Source organism: Astyanax mexicanus, chromosome 8 (genome assembly GCF_023375975.1).
Source record: "Astyanax mexicanus isolate ESR-SI-001 chromosome 8, AstMex3_surface, whole genome shotgun sequence".
In the NCBI taxonomy this organism is placed as follows: domain Eukaryota; kingdom Metazoa; phylum Chordata; class Actinopteri; order Characiformes; family Acestrorhamphidae; genus Astyanax; species Astyanax mexicanus.
This window is the reverse complement of record NC_064415.1, coordinates 7791445-7814153: the sequence shown is the minus strand read 5'-3', so window position 1 is coordinate 7814153 and position 22709 is coordinate 7791445. Positions and strand designations below refer to the sequence as shown.

At 37.4% G+C, this 22709-nt stretch overlaps 1 protein-coding gene across 2 annotated transcripts in view; it reads right to left on the bottom strand.

Moving 5' to 3' along the window:
* LOC103043776 (tensin-3) overlaps window positions 1-22709 on the bottom strand; it is a 92503-nt gene that overhangs the window by 20170 nt on the left and 49624 nt on the right. The window contains exons 13-16 of one of the 2 annotated variants that reach the window (XM_022662036.2): window positions 15556-16647; window positions 4722-4876; window positions 3316-3448; window positions 1323-1406 (exon numbers count right to left, since the gene is read on the bottom strand). In XM_022662036.2, the coding sequence (XP_022517757.2) occupies window positions 1323-1406; window positions 3316-3448; window positions 4722-4876; window positions 15556-16647 (1464 nt within the window). The remainder of the gene's footprint in view (window positions 1-1322; window positions 1407-3315; window positions 3449-4721; window positions 4877-15555; window positions 16648-22709) is intronic. The other variant, XM_022662037.2, reaches the window with a different exon arrangement.

The following is a 22709-nucleotide window of genomic DNA, read 5'->3' as shown; positions in this document are numbered from 1 at the left end:
CAGGTATTTTAAGTTTACAGTACACAATAAAATGTAAAATAAAAGTACAGATAACCTAAACATTCTTATTACCCGCATCATAAAGTACTGTATATAATTTCCCATTTAAAAACACTTTCCAGTTCAAGTATTCAATTAAATCAGACACAAATACAGTTTTGTTTATTACATAAAGAGAGAAATGATCTATTATTATCCATATCTAAGTGGCAAAAGTATGTAAAAGTTTGGGATGAGTCGATAATTTAAAGGTGAAGTGAGCCTACATCAGCCTACAAAGATCACGCCAAAAGCAAGATATATAATAGTCTGTGAGGTCAAAAAGCAACTCAATGTATCTTCTAAGCAACTGAAGGCCTAAACTCATGTTTGCTAATTGGTTAATGTTAATGAGCCGACCATCAGAAGAACACTGAACAACAAGATCACATGAACAAGATGAACAAGAAGTCTATTGCTTAAAGTTAAAAAAATGCAAATGCAAATGCATTCCTGCATAAAAAAACATTCCTCTTCCAAACTGTGATGGTGGTGGTAGTATCATAGTTTTGGCCTGTTTTGCTGCATCAGGGCCAGGACAGTTTGCCATTATTAATGAAACAGTTCTAAACTATATCAGTGAATTCTGACGGAAAATATCAGGACTATATCTGTATCAATAATCTGAATCTCAGTATAACATGGGCCATGCAGCAAGACAATGACCCTAAGCACAACAATGGTTAAAGAAATGTAATGTTAAGGAATGGGGCCAAGTCAAAGTCCCTCTCCAAAGCATCACTGATCATCAGATCATCAGTAAATTTAACATTTCATTTGTAAATCAAGGGAACAGAGTCTGGAGGAAGAGTGGAGAGACACACAGTCCAAACTGCTCGAGGTCTAGTGTGAAGTTTCCACCAATCAGTGACGGTTTGGAGAGACATGTCATCTGCTGGTGTTGATCCACTGTGTTTTATTATCAAGTCTAGAGTCAGTGCAGTTTTTGTTTTCCCACAAAATCTTACAGCACTTCATGCTTCCCTCTGCTACTGACAACTTTTATGGAGATGTGGATTTCATTTTCCAGCAGGACTTGGCACACTGCCCACACTGCCAAAAGTACCAATTGGTCTTATATAATATTCTAGTTTCTGAGACAGATTTTTTGGTTTTCATTGGCTGTAAACCATAATAATCATCATCAACAATAAAAGAAATAAAGGCTTAAAATAGATCACTCTGTGTGTAATACATCTATATAATATAGGAATTTCACATTTTAAATTGAAATACTTAAATATAGTAACTTTTCATATATAGCCATGCTGTATGCTACTTACCATGCTCTGTCCTGAAGGCCCCGAACACGGGCATGCTGGGAGTTGTAGTCTGAGTGAAGTGGGAGAGTTCAGGCATGTTCTTGACTGCGGAGAGAGGGATGAAGAGGAGCATGGTTGGTGTCTCTGAGAGAAACTGAGCTCTGTACTCATCACATCAGGCAGGAGGAGCTTTTATATGATGGATTTATATGAGGGAGGACTGAGGGCATGTTGGTGCGAGTGAATGCGCCCACTCACAAGTTACTTCATTACATTAGAAGCAGCATTCACTTTTGGGAAAGCATGAGGATGTGAGGCTGTTGTTTTTTGTGTATTTAGTCACTGTCTAACTGGAAATTGTGTGATTATAGAGGCTAAAACAGAACTACAGTATCTGACGTGTCATTTTACTCATTATTAGTGTGAAAACACTACAGCATTGGATGTCTGGGTTGCTTTTTTTATTTAAATATTTAAAAACTCTATTTAAATAAAAAAATTAAGCCAAAATTTTTTGTTTTAATTATTACATACATTGTTTGGACAAAAAGTATTGGGACACATGTACATTCACTGTTTTTCTGAAATCAAAGATATTAAAAAGAGTAATTCCTGCTTTTGTTGGAGTAACTGTCTCTCTCCCTAGTGAAAACAAGTAGATTATACTAAATATACTAATAATTATTATGCTATAGTGCACTAAAGTGTTCTTGTAGCCACATTATTATTAATCAGTATATTTAAAGAGTGCTAAAATGGAACAACTTTTTTTTTGTACTTATTACACTTTAATTGTATAAAAATAGTACAAGTGTACTTAACTGTTCTAAAATGGAACTATTTTAAATATACTTAAGTAACATTTAAACATAATACTTTATGTATGTAACCCCATATTTTAAATATACTTACAGTAACATTATAATACATTTAATGAGTATTACATCTGTATCACTTTTATAAAGCGAGTTTATTAGAAATGTATTAAGAACTGATGTTAAATATATGTAATCTATTTACATTAGAGTACATATATACGTCTTGTTCCTGTCTTTTTTAACACTTATAAAAATATATGTTTAATATACTGTTCTACAATTTTTTGCCGTGTTACAAATTTACTTTACATGTTTTATTTGACATTTTAATGTGTTATTTAACATTGTATTCTATAATTTACTCATATTTGTATTTTCCTGATTATAATTACAGAGCACTGAAATACATTTTACCTGTTATAATAATGTAACACCAAAACTTTTTTTTTTAATGTAGTCATTTAATTTACTTTCTAAAAAGTTTCATGATATATTGTACTTTAAGTGAACTACTGTAACAGCTGTTTTTAACACACTTTGCTAAAAAACTTACAAAAGTATATATGCAAATAAATATTTTATGTATGCCTTTACTCCTGGTGCAACAATGTAAGCAGTTCAGTTTGGTGGTTTGATGGCTTGTGATCATCCATCTTCCTCTTGATTATATTCCAGAGATTTTCAATTTGGTAAAATCAAAGAAACTCATAATTTTTTAAAAGTGGTGTCTTATTTTTTTTTCAGAGCTGTATAACGAGGCAATTAGACTAAAATATATTTTTCATCAACAAATATGAAAATCATGCTATAGAATAGAGCAAAGTAAAAGTCCTGATTAATTTAGTATTAAAGTTGTAAAAAGATCATAAGCAGCAGTTCATGAGAGCAAAAAAAAACATCAATATAACAGAGATGATGCTGTTTTCTATGGAGGGATTAGAAAAAATTGTTATGCAATATAATTTCCCGTTTACAAGCTGATCAGTTTATTTTACTGTGATTGGCTCAGTTATTGTTACACAATTAAATGACGCAGTAAAGTATAAACATAAGGCTGAATTCTGCTGTACTGTTGTGTAACGGCAGTAAAACACGTTTAAACTAATAAATCATCGATCTGATCTGTCTGATCTCACAAACAAACAACAAACACACACATCTGAAGCTCCACCCCCTCAGTTTATCTTGTATCTTACCATAAGGCGTCGGGGGTGAGATGGGGAAGGCAGGTGTCTGAGGAATGATGTCACTTCCTGTGTCCACTCCAGTGTCCATCCCAGTGCCGGGGTCCCTGTACTCCACACTGTCCCCTCTGTACAGAGGAGGGCGCTACAACACAGAAAAAAAAAATAATAATAAAAGATTTAGCCTTTGTTGAATGTCATATTTATGATAATTATTACTGTTTATAGGAATTATAAGATAATAAGGATAATAAAATAAAAAAATTAGGAATACACTTAAAACACTACACTGTAAACCCACAATTTGTTTGATCTTAAATAAACAAAGTTGGTTTTATATAAAATGTTATATTTGCAAACTATTTGAAGTTTTTTAAAATTTAACATTTAAAATATTTAAAATGGTCACATATACATTCAAACAGAGAACTTTACTTAAAACCACTTACAATAACTGTTTATTTTTTAAGTTTATTCAGTTCCCTTGTAAAAGAAAAGTGTATTTAAGTATTTTTTTAAATATACTTAACATGGAAAAGTAAGTATATAAGAGCCCAAATAAGAGCCCATATAAAAATGAGTTTTTATTTTTTTGATTTTACCAAATAGAAAACATCTGGAATATAATCAAGAGGAAGATAAATGATCACAAGCCATCAAACCAAACTGAACTGCTTGAATTTTTGCACCAGGCGTAAAGGCATAAAGTTATCCAAAAGCAGTGTGTAAGACTGGTGGAGGAGAACATGATGCCAAGATGCATGAAAACTGTGATTAAAAACCAACCAGGGTTATTCCACCAAATATTGATTCCTGAACTCTTAAAACTTTATGAATATGAACTTGTTTCTTTGCTTTCTTTGATTTGAGGTTTGAAAGCTCTGCACCTTTTTTTGTTATTTCAATGAGAATATTGTTATTTGGAATTTGGGAGAAATGTTTATAGTTTATAGAATAAAACAACAATGTTCATTTTACTCAAACATAAACCTATAAATAGCAAAACCAGAGAAACTGATTCAGAAACTGAAGTGCTCTCTTTATTTCTTCCAAAGCTGTATATACTATATATGTAGTATATATTTAGTTTATACTGTATATTAAAAAAAAACTCTAATATTTTTTGGATAATACATCAATGAATTACTCTTTATATTAATAACATTTTATTTCATTTTACATACATACAAAGCATGTAGATTATTCTGTTTTGTTGTATTCCACACTGCTTTAAAATAATTCTGAATCATAGTTTAAGATATTAATTAAAGTAAATGTAAATGTTGGTGGAATTTTCTATAGAATCACAGATCAATTAAATTTCTGCAAATATATACAGACTCAATAGGTTATGAGTTAATGTAACCCTTCAGGTGTGTGTGTATGTGTGTGTGTGTGTGTGTGTGTGTGTGTATTACCTGTGGTGGGGTCATGCTGTGGGTGTAGGTCAGTCTGTCCCCGAACTCCTGCTCCACCTCCCAGGCTGCTGATCGTCCAATCAGAGCTGAGTGATCACCCACCTCACCACCCTGACGACTCAGAGACCTCAAATCCTCACCTGTAGAAGCCACCGCTGATCACACACACACACACACACACACACACACATTAATACACTTTCAATAGCTTCAGTACAACTGATCAAAATATTCCGACTAACGCCATGTTTTTCATTGTATTCAATATTTACAGTATTATTGACACAGTTCTGGTCACACAAAATTTACAATACATTTTAAGTGAGCATTCCTATTGATTAACAGCCAGATTTACAGAAGAGAAAAGCTTGGGGTTTAAGAAAGTTCATAACCAGCTGATGCAGTGAAAGGCAAAAAAGCATCAGAAGAAACCATGCAGCAAACATGCAAACTCATATAAAAGATGGAAATCAGCATTTTCCTTAGAATTTCCCTTAAATAAAGGTTGCAGATACAGGAAAATTGAGGTAAACTGAGATGCTGATGCCGTCATTGCATCATTTTCCTGGGCATTCACCCACTCAGGTTTGTGGATGGTGGAGTGGGTGGATGCCAGTGTGTGTTTCTGGGTGCCTCCGTGTCTATGCTACCCCCTGGCTCTCTGATTGATTTTAAATTAGGCTGATAAAGCCTGAGCTGCTGGAATAATTAGCTATACTCTCACATTCCTTACTTTACACATACTTAAAAAAAATTGATTGACTCTGATTAAAGAACGACCATCTTTCTGTTCTGCTACCAGCTTCAAACCAGGTACCAAACCCACTATTCAACCACTGCTACCTGCCTCATATCAGCTGCCCACTCTCTATTACTACAGATTTTGAATGAATGATGCTTTACAATTTGCACATATTACACTCAAGCACATAAAAAAAAATATGCGTAAAATAAAAAAAGTTACTGCATTTGCTTTTTTTAAGTAAATTTAATTTTAGATAAATTGAAGTAACTTCAACTCGGTTTCAAGCCTTAAATGTTCAATCCTTTCTTTTAGTAAACTTTACTTAATGTCTGCATACAATATACATACCTAATTACAATTACTTAATTAATACAATATTACTCAAATTTACATATTTTTTGTTAAAACACACATTCAAATATTTACATAATCTCAAAAATGTATTTTGTGAACAGACCAGGTCTCACTGGGTCTACACATGGATGCATGTATTACATTATTTTTAGTATACTGGTATAAAGAATGTATTACATGCCATCCATGTGTTGAGACAGTGTAATATGTGTGTTTTAACTAAAAATATTTAAGTTTCAGGAATTATAGTATATTATGTATCATAAATGATTTGAGTAATATTGTATAAATTATAAAGTAATTGTAATTAGGTAATATTGTATGCAGAAATGAAGTAAAGTTTACTAAAAGAAAGGATTGACTGAAGTTACTTAAATTTATCTGAAATTAAATTTACGTAAAAAAAGCAAATGCAGAAAGTTGCAAAACTTTTTTTAAGTAAATTTTATGCATCAGTTTTTCAGTATATAGCAGCTCTTTATAGAGTTTTTAGCAATACTGTGAATTCCTGTTGAAACTTGCCGACTGAATTCCTCGTGTTCAAAGCTGCTATTAGTGCTATTCGTACCATTAGCACTAAATAGTGCACCAAGGTCATGAGAACCCAAGACTCACAATTTACAGGACCTGAAGGATCTGCTGCTATCGTCTTCTCTTATCACCAGATACTACAGGACACCTTAAGAGGTCTTATGGAGTTTATGCCTCAATAATCCAGGGCGCATTTCCCAAAAAACTATCAATCTTAGCAAATATTGAGTGAACTAAAGCATGATGTGAGGAAAAAACAGTTCTGTTAGTGTTTCCTAAAGAGTTTCACAAACCAAAACTTAATAAATAAGTTTAAAGAAGGTCTTTGTTGACTCCTCCCCCAAAATAGTGCCCTGTTAATTCACTATTATACCCGAAAAACAGAGAAATGTGTTGGAATCAATGTCATTATACATATTCCGATACTCAAACAACAAACTTATGCACTGTAAAATGTAAAACATTCATAAACACACATATGACTACATAAATAAAAAAGTGTATTTTAAATATATATACAGCTCTGGAAAAAATAAGATGTCACTTAAAAATGATACGTTTCTTTAATTTTACCAAATTTTTGCACCAGGAGTAAAGGCATAAAGTTATCCAAAAGCAGTGTGAAAGACTGGTGGAGGAGAACATGATACCAAGATGCATGAAAACTGTGAATAAAAACCAGGTTTATTACATCTAATTAAAATTTTCTGCAATTAAATGCTCTAAATGAGAATATTTTTATTTGGAATTTGGGAGAAATGTTGTCTGTAGTTTATAGAATAAAACAACAATGTTAATTTTACTCAAACATAAACCTATAAATAGCAAAATCAGAGAAACTAAAGTGGTCTTTTTTTTCCAGAGCTGTATATATATATATATATATATATATATATATATATATATAATATAACAGTAATTTTAATAATGACTGGGTCGTGTTACTTGTTCATTTGGAAGTTCACAGAATACTTTAGTTACATCAGGGTTTGGGAAACACTCTTTAATTAACAATCAAATTTAACGAAAGTACTTAAGTAAGAGTTAATGAAGTTCATAGCACTAAAAAGCTTTTGGGAAACGCCCCCCCCAGAGCTGCTCTGGTGGCCTGATATTAATGTTATACAGCCAATCAGGGTATATAATCTGCAATTAGCAGTTTATGTCAAGCTTGTCTGAAGTGCTTTCTTCAGTTTGTTGTGATTTCCACTTTCATTTTTCACGTGGATGATAATTCCACATCACGTGAGCGTGTTTAGAGCGGGATCCGCTGCTCTGTGTGTTTGTGCGTCTGACCTCGGTGTGAAGTGTGTGTTAGTGTGGACGTGTTACAGAAGTGTCCTGCTATTCCTGCCTCTGGAATGTTAATGTGGGGGAGCTGTGATGAGAGGCAAGATGGGGCAATCATCATCTCTCAGGGCCTAACAGCGTGTGTGTGTGTGTGTGTGTGTGTGTGTGTGTGTGTAAGTGGATTAGAGAACAGCTCATTGAGAGCAGTATGAATGGCTGGGCTCATTATCATCTGATAGAGGAAAGGTAATGAGTGTGACGTGATAACGAGCCGCTCTCTCAGCTCACTGCTCCACTCTGACCCCAACAGCTCTCTATTCACTATTAAACCAGACAACAGCATACAGTACGTACTCTAAACTGATTACTGAACTACTGAATAAAGCAATACATTTTAAATATTGTTAGATTAACCTTTACATCCATTAGAATTGATTTACAACTTATCATAAAGGCTCACAGACAATAAAAAACCCAAAAATGAGGTTCTTAGAAAATTAGAATATTATATAAGACCAATTGGTACTTTTGGCAATGTGCCAAGTCCTGCTGGAAAAGGAAATCTCCATCTCCATAAAAGTTGTCAGTAGCAGAGGGAAGCATGGAGTGCTGTAAAATCTGGTCTTATATAATATTCAAATTTTCTGAGACACTGATTTTTGGGTTTTCATTGTCTGTAAGCCTTAATCATCAACAATGTAATGCATTGAGTGTATGCAGTAATGCAGTGAGTGTATGCAGTAATGCAGTGAGTGTATGCAGTAATGCAGTGAGTGTATGCAGTAATGCAGTGAGTGTATGCAGTAATGCAGTGAGTGTATGCAGTAATGCAGTGAGTGTATGCAGTAATGCAGTGATATAAGCAGTAATGCAGTGATATAAGGTTGATGCTGGTGTATTTGACTGTGTGTATCAGAGCTGCAGCGCGTGGCTTATTTGGGCTGAGCGCTGCGTGTAAGCAGTAATGCAGTGAGTGTATGCAGTAATGCAGTGAGTGTAAGCAGTAATGAAGTGATATAAGACTTTCGCTGATGTGTATCAGAGCTGCAGAGCGTGGCGTGTTTGGGCTGAGCGCTGTGTGTGTGCAGTAATGCAGTGAGTGTAAGCAGTAATGCTGCAGTGCGTGTTGCGTTTTGGCTAAGCGCTGTGTGTATGCAGTAATGCAGTGATAAAAGGTTGATGCTGGTGTATTTGGCTGAGTGTATCTGGTGTATTCTGCAGTGCGTGGCTTATTTGGGCTGAGCGCTGCGTGTAAGCAGTAATGCAGTGAGTGTATGCAGTAATGCAGAGTGTATGCAGTAATGCAGTGAGTGTAAGCAGTAATGCAGTGATATAAGACTGTCGCTGGTGTGTATCGGAGCTGCAGTGCATGGCGTGTTTGAGCTGAGCGCTGTGTGGATGCAGTAATGCAGTGGTATAAGCAGTAATGCAGTGATATAAGCAGTAATGCAGTGATATAAGCAGTAATGCAGTGATAAAAGGTTGATGCTGGTGTATTTGGCTGAGTGTATCTGGTGTATTCTGCAGTGCGTGGCTTATTTGGGCTGAGCGCTGAGTGTAAGCAGTAATGCAGTGAGTGTTTGCAGTAATGCAGTGATATAAGACTGTCGCTGGTGTGTATTGGAGCTGCAGAGCGTGGCGTGTTTGGGCTGAGCGCTGTGTGTGTGCAGTAATGCAGTGAGTGTATGCAGTAATGCTGCAGAGCGTGGCGTGTTTGGGCTGAGCTCTGTGTGTGTGCAGTAATGCAGTGAGTGTATGCAGTAATGCTGCAGAGCGTGGCGTGTTTGGGCTGAGCGCTGTGTGTGTGTACGATGTGTATCTGCAGGGTGTTCTGCTGTCTGTATGAAGGTGAGGAATGCTCAGCCTGAGGCTTCTTCTGTTCCTGGAAATTCCAGTCCCTCTCTCTCCTGCTTCCTCCCTACCAGCCAATCAGAATCCACCATCCCACCCAGAATGAGTCAACACTCGCTCCAGCCACAACTCACTCAGCGCCGGATTCAATCAACCGCCAACTACTCATCTATTCATCCTACAGCCCCATCCAACCAATCAGATCTGATTTATTTTTACAGAAGTGTAAACAGCCAGCTGATCTGATCAGACCTGTCCAAATATGATCTGACTCAGACTGTTATACTCATCAAATCATCTCAGTGATCATATTCTGTGCAGTTCTGACTCATTCTTTGTTAAAGTGGCAGTTTGTATTATTTAGTTTTTTTAAAACTGAAAGCAGAAGCATTTCTGAGTGGAGAACGACCATCCCTGCTAAGCCTAATATATTCATTCTAAAAACTGGGGTGTCGGGTCGCTTTTCATGGGAGTTTTTCTTCTGACCATGTCACACGTCTTTACGGTTCAGTTATACTGAACGCGAGCGGCTGGTGGAGCAATGGAGAAGGTTTCCTCTGTCCAATTTATAATGCATTTTTTATTCCAGCACCCCATGTTGGTTTTATCTCCCCTCAAACATACATAAGTGTATACTAGTATTTTAATTATCACCACTAATATAAATATAATTGCATTTCTTTAAATTAGTTTTCGATTTAAAAATCCACTATAAAATGTGATTAATCACAGAATAGTTGTGATTCATCTGCCAAAATTCTAAAATCTTTAATCAATTGACACCATTAATAATAACAAAATATAATAGGGATGATTCTAAAGATTCACTGCATTTTTTTCACAGATTTTTAAATGCGAAAAACGTTTGTTTCTAAAAGTGTCTACATACTTTCTTAATGTGGTGGAGATTTTTTATTGCTAGAGGATTATTTAACCCTTGTGTGGTGTTCGGGTCTGTGGGACCCGTTTTAATTTTTCATCAATTGGTACTAAAAATATATTTTTTCTAACTCAATCTCATTGGCATTGGCTCATTTTTTGTGAAAAACATATATCAAAACACATTTTCGATAAACACACACGGTACACCCCCCCCCCCCCCCCCCCCTACACATTTATATTACATACAGTATGTTTGGCCAAGGGCTAATAAACATTGCTTCATTTGTAAATTTGAAACTAAACAAATTTTCTTCTCATATCTTGAGTTTAATTCATTTTCTTTTACATTTTATTAAAAAACTAATAAAAAAAGAGTAGCACTTTTTGAAAGAAATGTAACATAAGAAAGGTAAAGGGCAAATATTAACCATGTAAGCTGTTTATATTGCTTGCAATTTAGGTGAAGCAAGCATGTGTAAAGCATTTTAATGTAGAATTGCTTAATTTTGCTGAATTAAATACAAGTAACAAAGTAAACGAGTAACAAAAATATGAACACCACACAAAGGTTAAGGAAAAAAAACATGAACAAATAACCGAATTTCGAAACCGATCAAACTGACAACATTTTGATTTGTTTGAACCCGTAGTTTAGTCAGATTCCTCTAAAAGGAGCCGAACATCAGGCGCAGTGTGCGGGCGCTTTGTTACTTGGATCAGATTCAGAGCTCAGAGACAGATCTGATCCCCCGGGGGGTCGAACAGCGGAGACGGAGCGAGAGAACATGTCCTGAGAATCCTTCTGAAGTGAAAAGAAGAATCAGATTCTACTGTACCATCAAAGACAGAGAGAGAGAGAGAGAGAGAGAGAGAGAGAAACAGAGACAAAGAAAGAGGAAGAGAGGGACATAGAAAGAGAGAGAGAGATCACTGTTATTGATTATTTTGTTATTTTGTTTTTATATCTGTATCTATCTATATGATTATCTATATATATATATATATATATTATTTACGTTTATATGTAAGATATGTTAATATATATTTATTGCATTTATTATTTTTTTTTACCTTTTGTATAACTTGTTTTTTATTGCTTTGGCAAAAGTTGTTAATTGCAATTTATGCCAACTAAGCTATTTTAAATTGAAAATTAAAATTGAAAAATGACAGAGAGAAAGAGAGAGAGAGAGAGAGAGAGAAAGAGAAAATAGAGCGAGAGAATAAGAGTTTTTTTAAAGAAGCAGATTCTACTGTTCTGCCAAAGGGAGAGAGAGAGAGAGAGAAAGAGAGAGAAAGACAGAGAAAGAGAGAGAGAGATCACTGAATATTTTGTTATTTTGTTTTTATATCTATCTGTATCTATCTATAAGATTATCTATCTATCTTTCTATCTATCTATCTATCTATCTATCTATATTATTTACTTTTATATGTAAGATATGTTAATATATATTTATTGCATTTATTATTTTTTTTTACCTTTTGTATAACTTGTTTTTTATTGCTTTGGCAAAAGTTGTTAATTGCAATTTATGCCAACAAAGCTATTTTAAATTGAAAATTAAAAATTGAAAAATGACAGAGAGAAAAAGACAGAGAGAGAGAGAAAGAATGAAAGAAAGAAAGAATGAAAGAAAGAAAGAATGAAAGAAAGAAAGAATGAAAGGAATAAAGACGCCAGTATTGAAGCCAGAGGTAAGATTATAAGTCGGGGGCGGGGTTTAGTGATACTGATCAAACGCTAAACGTTACCTTTGTATGAGCACTGCATGCTAATAGAAGTCAGTCAGTCGATTATCAGGTAGTGTGTTTACCCAAATGGACTCTCTGAATGCTAACTGTTTATACAGCTGGGACAGGACTGATGCATTGTGGGACAGTACTGACAGTCCCCAGCCTGCAGATCTTCACCCTGAAGCTAGACCTGCTGTGGAATCTGAGGAATGTCCCTGGTGTTGAACAGTGAGAGAGACAGTAACGGAATATTCAGATATACTGTTTATAAATAATCCACACATTAATACAGCTGTGGATGAGTATGAGACTATGAGACTCTGAATAATTCAGATTAATCTCATAATAGTGTGAACATCTCACACTCTTCATGCTTCCAGGCTGGAACTGCTTTGATCTTTTGACCTTTGTCTATCTTTCTCTGGCTGCTGAAGCTCATTGAAAAGTTCCTTTATTTCAGTAATTCAAACCCAAAAATCAGTGTCTCAGAAAATTATAATATTATATTAAAAGACCAATTGATACTTTCTGCAGTGTGGGCAGTGTGCCAAGTCCTGCTGGAAAATGAAATCTGCATCTCCATAAAAGTTGTCAGTAGCAGAGGGAAGCATGAAGTGCTGTAAGATTTTGTGGGAAAACAAACCTGCACTGACTTTAGACTTGATAATAAAACACAGTGGATCAACACCAGCAGATGACATGTCTCTCCAAACCATCACTGATCATCAGTAAATTTTACATTTCATTTAAAGTAAATCAAGAGATCAGAGTCTGGAGGAAGAGTGGAGAGACACACAGTCCAAACTGCTCGAGGTCTAGTGTTTCTGCAATCAGTGATGGTTTGGAGAGACATGTCATCTGTGGGTGTTGGTTTATTGAGATGTGGATTTTATTTTCCAGCAGGACTCCCAAACTGCCAAAACTACCAATTGGTCTTATATGATATATTTATTTTCTCAGACAGTGAAAAATTACTTATGCTATCAAAGGTACATTTTTTAAATCCTCTTATAATATTTGGGAACCATTGGGAACTTTCTAGAGAACCAAACATCATTACAGATCAAGTAGACATTAAAAATAAACGAATTAATAAAGATTAAAATCCTTAAAAGCTATTAGTTTTGCCCTCTCAATGCAAAAATGTAATGCAAGGAAACAATAATAAACCATAATACCATTACAAGAGCAACTGTGATTGGTCCATTGAGCATCATATTCCCGCCTTCACATAAAGCCTTCTATCTTCACCACTAACTACTGTTTTGGTGGTGTAACTGTATAATAGTATAAATAAATGTAAAAGTATAAATGCTTACAGCAGCACAGGCCACTCTGTATTGAGAACAATAAATCAACTGCATGACAACTGATATACAATCAAGCACAACTACAGTGATGTTTTAGCTTTTGCACGAACACCTGTTCACAATAAAGGGAACGTGTGCTTGTCTGAATGTGAAGGATTAAAGATTACCCTTCATAGACGCTGATAAGATGCTTTCCTGCTCCAAATGTTCTGCACTGATCTGGAAAGCAGATACCTGAGCCAGGGCAAGTCCCAACACCTCCTGCACCCTGCTTAAATACCTGAGGTCCTCGCAGAAACCCTGCCTTTCCCTTTGTGTGTACCTACGTGAAACACTGCCGGCCTCAAATCCTGAAATTCCTTCGCTAACTTAGCAACGCTGTTTGTCAGGCACGGCACAATGGCGTCAAACCTCATCTGTCAGGCTCGGATCCATGGCTACGGAGGTTCTCTGCACTTTTCTGTGTCTTTATTCCATGCCCTGTCTTGTTTTTTTAGCAGGTTTGCATTTTTATATGATATTAAAACCTCAACAGGAGTCAGGTCTTACCAACAAGCAAGCTGATACAACATTAGGGGTTTCTAAATGTCAGCGAAATGCTAAAAAAAATGCTTCTTTGTTGGAAGTAAGTAAGGAGACTAGAAGGCTAGTAGACTAGAAGGTCTCAGAAGGTCATAGCCTTTCCTGTCATTCTTGGTTATGGAGTTTTGTACCTTAATTGTCCAACTCTGCTTGAGTCTACTTCCATAAAACCATCAAAAATTATTAGCAACATTAATTGTACTTGTTGCCACACAAACAGTGATTAGGAATCTATATAACCATCTAGATTTATATTATTATAACCAGGTAACTACTAGGACTGCCTACAAAATTGAATTTCTGAAAAACTAATTCCAAAACACTTTTTCTGCTTCAGGTACTTCATTTGGTCTGGACCAATGGACCAAAATTTGGCCTAACAAAAAGAGAGGTGGTCTCAGTCCAGACCAACTAAACCATAATTCAAATAATTTGCAGTGTTGGTTTGGTCTTTCGGACAAATTACAGAAGAAGTTAAAACCCATTAAACAATAGAAGAAGAAAAAGAACTGGTGTTGTGCCCAAATCTGACTCCCCATCACACAGCAGTAAAGGTGCAACAGATTTCGCTGCTCATTCCTGTATCTACTGTAACTATAGATTAACCCTTATTTATACACAGAAATAAAATGAATCAGAAAATGATCTATTAGAGAAGTCCGATTCTGAAGATTCTGGCTGGAATGCATTATGCATTTGGCACAACTACTAATCTAGTAGGGTTTACAACACACATGTTCAATGCATCCCCTTTTACCAACCAACCAATCAATGTCAAGTAAAAGGAGATGCACCCCACGCCCAAGTGAAATCTAATAAAAATTACAATATAATAAAAACATGATCCTTGATCTTGATTTTAGGTCTAGGTTTAGCTGTAAAAATGCTGTAAACTAGGGCTGCAACGATTAGTCGATATAATCGCCAATGTCACTTATTTTAATTTGTCGACTACAAATATCAGTGTTGATTAATTGTTAATTTGTAATAGTACTGCATTACACAAAGTTTTGGAGACAGAAGCACAATAGGAGATAAATGGTAATGTCTCACTCACACAGTTTACACTCAACTTAATTTAGTCTCCAAAAGTGACCAAACTCAACAGATTACATATTTAGTCACCAAATATCAAACATCTAGATATTTAAATGCCTTTCAAATCTCATGTTCAGCTGTTTCTATCGTTTTTAGATATAGAGGGCATGGCAGAAATAATCATAGACTAATCGACTAATCGAGAAAATAATCAACAGATTAGTCGACTACCAAAATAATAATTAGTTGCAGCCCTACTATAAACCAATGATTTCTTTATTAGAGACTTTCCAAAGCCACCACCATTAGTGCCATCACCAAACCCACCACCAGAAAGCCACCTGAACCACCTGGGGCATTCTTCCCAGAAGTTGTCTTAAAGAATTTTGACTATAGGTTATGCTGTAATATTCAAACTATTTCTACCATATTTTTTTAGATTCAACCCAAAAGTCAAATTCTCATCAGACAACTTTTGTCACATTTGCCCCAAAAAACTTTTTTCCCATCTTACCTGGCTGCTGGTTCCTGCTGTTCTCATTGAGCCTGAGGGTCAACCCATTGTTGTTACGGGTTGTGGTCGCTGGTCCCCCGTTTCTTTTGACTGAGCTCGTCCGGGTCGGGATAGGCACGAAAGTAGGGTCCAGGTCCAGGATGAGCTGGTTAAGCTGGTCAATGGAGTTGTCGATGTCCACCGTGAGCAAGTTAAACTCCTCGTCTCGACTTTTCTCATTGTCTTGTTTGGGAGATACTTTCAGATCAGAAGTGTTGCTGCTGGTCACTGCTTGATCGTTGTTGTTCATTTTGGGTAGAATCTCTTGCTTTTCCCCGTGGAAGGTCTCCTCAACTCCACCTTCCTCAGGCAGATAGGAGTAATGAGGAGCTGCTACCATCTGCTGCTGTCGAACCCAGGTCTGGGTGGAGTAGCTTCCTTGCCGGAACTGCTGACCACTGGATACTGAGTTGGTGGAGGTAGTGGTGACTGGAAGGGATACGGTCCTCTTGGCGAGGCAGTTCCTCCGTGCCTCGGCATAGGCTCGCTCATATTCTTCCATGGCCACTGGGGCATGGTTTGAGGTGTCTTCAACACCCCCTGGACTATAGAAACCATCAGACAAGAGGGAATTTTGGCTGCTCTTGTGGTACGATGAGGAAAGAGTGCCCAAACTGTCCACACTGCGCAAGTCGTGACCGGATATCAGGACTTCATCGTCCAGAATGTCCGTTTCCCGGTCTTTGGGACGGACGTTTCCATTTGCATGGACTACCGGGTGGTGGAGCACTCCCTGAGAGGTCGAGTTTGGCTCCATACCATTGTCTGTTGGAGGCTCATCTATCCCAAAACCGCTGAGCAGGCGAGTCAACTCTGCTTTTTCTTGTCGGCTCGGTCCTGCAGACTTTCCACCAACTGCTGGGCCACGTTCTGTCCACAAGGAAGTGCTGGAGAGGCCCGAGTCGCTGCTGGCTGACAGGCCGTGGTCACTGTGCTCGGGACTGGAAGTCACGGAGGTGGTGCGGGCGGATCGGCCGAGGGTGACACTGCCGCCCTGGCTGCGTTTAGGGGAGAATTTGTCCAGGGTGGTTACCTGGGGCTGCAAGGGTTGAGCTGAGGGAGAGAAGAGATGGAGGGCTTCAAGAGGTCAGTTGTGGATCACACTTACACACATACTTGAGAGACAGACAGAACAAAGGAACCCATTACAAAACCAAGACAATGCAAAGGTGGGTACATTAACATGATCTATACTATTCACAAGTATTTGTCTTGTTGAAGGTTAGAGTATTGAGTGCACAACTTTAGACAAAATTGAGCAAATTTGAGAGATTATAATCCGTAGGCATTGGTGGATTCAAGACAGATCCCTCAAAATCACATGGTCTTCGTAAGTCTACCTGGATCACTTAGTTAAATGTTAAAAGTTCCAAGAAACCCTTCCACTTTTGGGACAGAATCCCAGGAATTTCACACAAAAGCAATTCCTAACTCAGGTATCTCCACTCATTCCCAGCCCGAGTCTGCTCAGACAAGTCCTCTGAGTTTGGACACATGGTGTGTACAAAGCAGTTAGTTAATCAAAGACCACAGCTTGTCCACATTTGACCTAAGCATTCCACAAAGTCTTGTGATTTACAGCCCAGCTCCCGACCACAACACCCCAGGCCCTCTGAACTGTGCCTTAAATCTTTCTTCTTCAACCTCTGAAACAGCCAGGAAGCCAATAATCCCTAACAAGGTCAGGCAAGAGACAGTCACGGACTACTGCACAACAATATCAGCACAAAAACAAAAAATCACAAACTCTGTGGCTTAGAAAGATATGTGAGTCTAGGTACTTTACCCTTGGTGGTCCAGCCATTCAACCTGTGAGACAGAAGCATTGTTGGGAGCAGAAGCACTGTGTGTGTGTACTGCCTGTTGACGTGAAGAAAGCCAAATGAAGAGACAGGCACTCTGCATGGTGCTGCAAATACCTGACACGCATGATAAAGAGCGCCTGTTCACACTCCTGCCTGTTCACACATTGACCACCAACCCCCACCAAGACATAGTTTTACCCCGAGATTGCCATTCCTGCCTCTGGTATATCACCTTATTTATATTTTAATCCCAACAACTACCTTAAAAAAGGAAAAAAATCCCTCATTTCTTACCTCCTTTCACCTTCAACTCAGCTCGTGGCTCTTGTCTATGGCAAGAGAGCCTCACAGAACAGTGTTCCTCTAATCTCCGAGCAGCTTACAGAGCCTGAATCAGAGCCTGAATCAGCGCAGGTCATTCAGTACTTATACAGGTAAAGCTGCTGCTGCTGCTGAACATGCAGGACCTCTCTATTCAGCTTTAACCAGGAAAAGGAAAGTGTGCGAGTAAAAGAGTGAGTGAGAGAGTGAGAAAGAGAGAGAGTGAGAGAGTGTGTGTTTGCACAGAGCACAAGGACCAGGGGCATGGGGAGGTTGCCAAATATGGTGAGAGGAATGTAAACATGGGGGTGGGGCTTACAGAGAGGGAGTGGGAACCGCAAGAGTGACATCCAATACTTCAAATCTTCAGGCAGAGAAGAAAAGGTAAAAAGGTGTGCGAAAGAGAGAGGGAGAGAGAGAAAGATAGAATATGTGGATGGGAGGACAGAAATAAAAAAATGACAAATTGCAAGTGTAGGTCAGAAAAAAATAAAAAAAGAAAGAAAGAATTTGAAAAAGCAAATATATATTAAGCAATATGTGCCAAACAGCATCTTATCAACTAACAACTGTACCATAGCAACACCTCAGTAACCACCTAGCAGTGCCTTAGCAACTACCATAACAACAAACTAGCCACAACTTACTAACCACACTGCAATCACTTAGTGAAACCATAGTAACCACATATAGCAAACACATATAGAGCAATATAGGCCAAGCAGCATCTTAGCAATCCACAACAGTACCATAGCAACACCTCAGTAACAACCTAGCAAAACCTTAGCAACTACCATAACAACTAACTAGCCACAACTTACTAACCACACTGCAATCACTTAGCGAAACCATATTAACCAACATTTTAGCATCCACCACATTAGCAACAGTAACCACCTAGAAACACCTTTTCAACTGACAGCTGTATCATAGCAACCAATACCATAGCAACTACCATAACAACAAACCAGCTACAACTTACTAACCACATTGCAATCACTTAGCGAAACCATATTAACCATCATTTTAGCATCCAACACATTAGTTTAAAATTTGCATGAGCAAATGACAAGAAATAAAGAAACAGCTACAGCGTATGAAAAGGTAAACACATATAGAGCAATATATGCCAAGAAGCATCTTAGCAATCAGAAACTGTACCACAGCAACACCTCAGTAACCACCTAGCAATACCTCAGCAACTACCATAACAACAAACTAGCCACAACTTACTAACTACACTGCAAGCATTTTAGCATCCAACACATTAGCATAGTAACCACCTAGAAACACCTTATCAACAATCTTATCAACATCTGTACCATATCATCACCTCAGTAACCACCTAGCAATATCTTAGCAACTACCATAACAACAAACTAGCCACAACTTACTAACAACACTGCAAGCATTTTAGCATCCAACACATTAGCATAGTAACCGCCTGGAAACACCTTATCAACAATCTTATCAACATCTGTACCATAGCAACACCTCAGTAACCACCTAGCAATACCTCAGCGACTACCATAACAACAAACTAGCCACAACTTACTAACAACACTGCAAGCATTTTAGCATCCAACACATTAGCATAGGAACCACCTAGAAACACCTTATTAACAAACATCTGTAGCATAGTAGCAATATCTCAGCAAGCAACTAGAAACACCTTAGCAACCACCACCTATACCACCCCACAGCACCACAGCTAAGCTGCAATCTCACTACAACTTTTAGACAAAAAATATTAGCAAAAAACGTAGGCAACACCTTACAAACCACATACCAATCACTTAGCAGAGCCCTAGCAACCACTTAGTAACACCATAGCAACCAACATATAAAGTACATCAACACATATACAACACACACTGCCTAGCAAAACCTTGGAAACCAGCTAGCAACACCTTTGCAACCATCAACTACAGTATATCCCAGATATAGTGTAAAATAAATGATAAAAAAGGTAAAAAAAGAAAGAAGAAGAAAGAAAGGATGGAAATACAGAACAAAAATGAATAGAAATAGAAAGTGAGAGGATAGAGAGATGCTGGATATATATTTCTCTCTCCACAGATGAAAACAACATTCCGTTGCACAGCTAAAGTTGGTGGAGTTAACGCAGGTTTTTAATTAGAGTTACAGAGGCTCAGCCTCGGCTCCAGCATTACCAAATTACACGCCTGCAGCTGTCAACACGTACAGCGCCGTTACCCAACCAGATGTGCTTCACCCTAAATTACCAGCTTCAGGATCGTCTCAGCCGTTTCTGACCTGATAAATACGGGCAGGAGTCTGCAGTGTAAATACAACCAACTCCAGAGCGCCACCTACCGCTCAGCATACGCTTACTCTAGTAAATAAATACAAATAATACAAATTAAAATCATTTAAATGAACTGGATACGCTATAATATTACTCTTCCTTTTCTCAGTATTGTTATTGAAATCTTAAATTTCTGATACTGAAATTAATCCAATATTTGTTCTAAGCCATATTATAATTTTTATTTTTATCATTATTATTCAGCTTTATTTGGGCCAAAACAATCCCATAGAAATTGTCTATAAATTGTCCCATTGAAATATGTCTATAAACTTTTTACAAAACATTCAAAAATTCCCTACAGGCCATTTTTTTGCTATCTACAAACCCTATTTCCAAGGAAAAATAGAACTAACCACCTAGAAACACTTTAGTAGCCAACACCTGTACCATAGCAACAGCAACTGCATAGCAGTATCCTACACAACCACCTAGCAATGCCTTAGCAGCCCTAGCAGCCTTAGCAGCCAACACCTGTACAATAGCAACACCAACTACACAGCAACATCCTATAAACCACCTTGCAACACCTTAGGATCCAACACCTATACTATAGCAACACCACCTACACAGCAATACCCTAGCAACACCTTAGCAGCACCATAGCAACACCAACTGCACAGTAATACCATATAAACCACCTAGAATACACAATAGAATGCAATAATATGTGTATTATGTTGATAAACAAAGCTTTTACAGAGTTATGAAGCTTTATAAACACAGAACAAAATTTCAAAGGATGATTTAACCCATACCCTAAGGGTATATTTGTTTTCTTGAGTCCTGGGTTAATGTTACAAGACTAATCGTAATAAACAGTATACTCCATAAACTAGCATGATGATGACTAAACATCTAATGTCATTTAAAAAGCAACAGCGCTTGTAAATACATCTACAACTATGGGAGTGGTGGTCGGGAAATTAGGCGTTTTCAAGCTAATTCCTGGTGTATTGCTATCTTGGCAACAAAAAACACGGGTGAACCACAGCAATTATGCTACTGTGCCATTGAAAAAGCAATCCGCCAAAGTCAGAGTGCACCTGGCTCCTAAAGAGAATGGCGAGTGACATTCTGACTGGTTTATTTCATGTTGCGCACAAAAACACATCCATGATTAATTAAGATAATTAGTACATTGCTTTTTTTTTTGCATGTTTCAAGCTGTGCAAGGCATCATTTTTAGCACTTTAGCATAGTAACCACATAGAAACACCTTGACAGCCACCATCTGTACCACAGTAACACCTCAGCAACCACCTAGCAACTCCTTAGCAACCAACAGCTATACCATAGCAACACATTAGTAATTAATACTTATATCACAGCAACACAGCTAAGCTGCAATCAGGCATGTTACACTTAAAACTCACCAATGATTAATTAAGATAATTAGTACATTGCTTTTTTGCACGTTTCAAGCCACACAAGGCATACTTTTCCCGTCGTTCCGATAGCAACAATCGACTGACACGCCCTAAATTGCCGATAGATTGCTAAAATAGAACCCTATATGATTTATAATCGATTAATGTTACTACCACTAACAATACTCTACTCTAGCACTATTACTCACAGCACATTATCACTAGTGCTGCTATAGTAACAGCAGGTGTTGAGATATCTGTGAGCTGGAAAGCTGGGGCTGAAGTTTTCATGCCGTTTCATGGTTGTGGAGGAGGATTATATGTGTGTGTGAGACAGCGAGAAGGAGTGTGTGGTTTTTCTTGACATTGACGGGCAGCTGAAATTAGCCTGCCTGGACTGTAATTATAATTCCGATCTCAGCCTCCGTCCACAGCTTGCGGAAACATCTCAGTTTGGGAAGCACACAGCTCCCCAGGAAAAGGCATTCCACACTAATCCCAGTACAACTCCCACACAAACGCTCTGAATGAGTGAGTGAGGTCTGTAATATGAACGCTATGGGGCCCCCAAGGGCCAAAAGAGATTAAAGTATTAGTTCAGGGAAAAAAAATTAACTGACAATTTAATACTTACCCTAAAATGCAGTCGATTAGTCGAGACATGCTTGAGGACATGCTTGGGTTTTTAGCTGGACTACAGTTAGACTACGAGTTACTTAAGCGATAATACACTCGAGGTTTGTGATATAACATGTAATATTGCCACTGCTGTGCTAATATTACACTTTATAGCACAAACCTCGAGTGTATTACTGCGATTATACCACAGTTCTATTATCACTTTTTTATTAAAAGACTTTGAGAAAAAATATGTTCTGTTTGGTTATAAAAACTCTATGAGTTAAAATAATTCCGTTGCTGCTCTGTTTGTAGCTGCACTGTTTGGTTTGTAAGCGCTGCATTGTTGCTAGGTTAGCGTGGTGGCCCCTATTTTACGTTCAGCCTAAAGTACCCTAAATTAACTGTAAAATATATACACTTAAGCTTTTATTTTAATAATAACAACTCTTAACCTGATATTGGTGGTTGATAATGTGTGTAATAATGTGCATTTTTGAATCGCTGGGTTTATTTATTTATTTATTTATTTATTTATTTGTGGGACCACATCTTTGTCTGCGCCGCCTATTGGAGACATGGTGTTTCTGCACTGTGCCTCAATGGGATCCAGCGCCTCCCAGTGGTGTTTAATGAAATCGCATTTGGTTTGTATTTGGTTTGTAAGCGCTG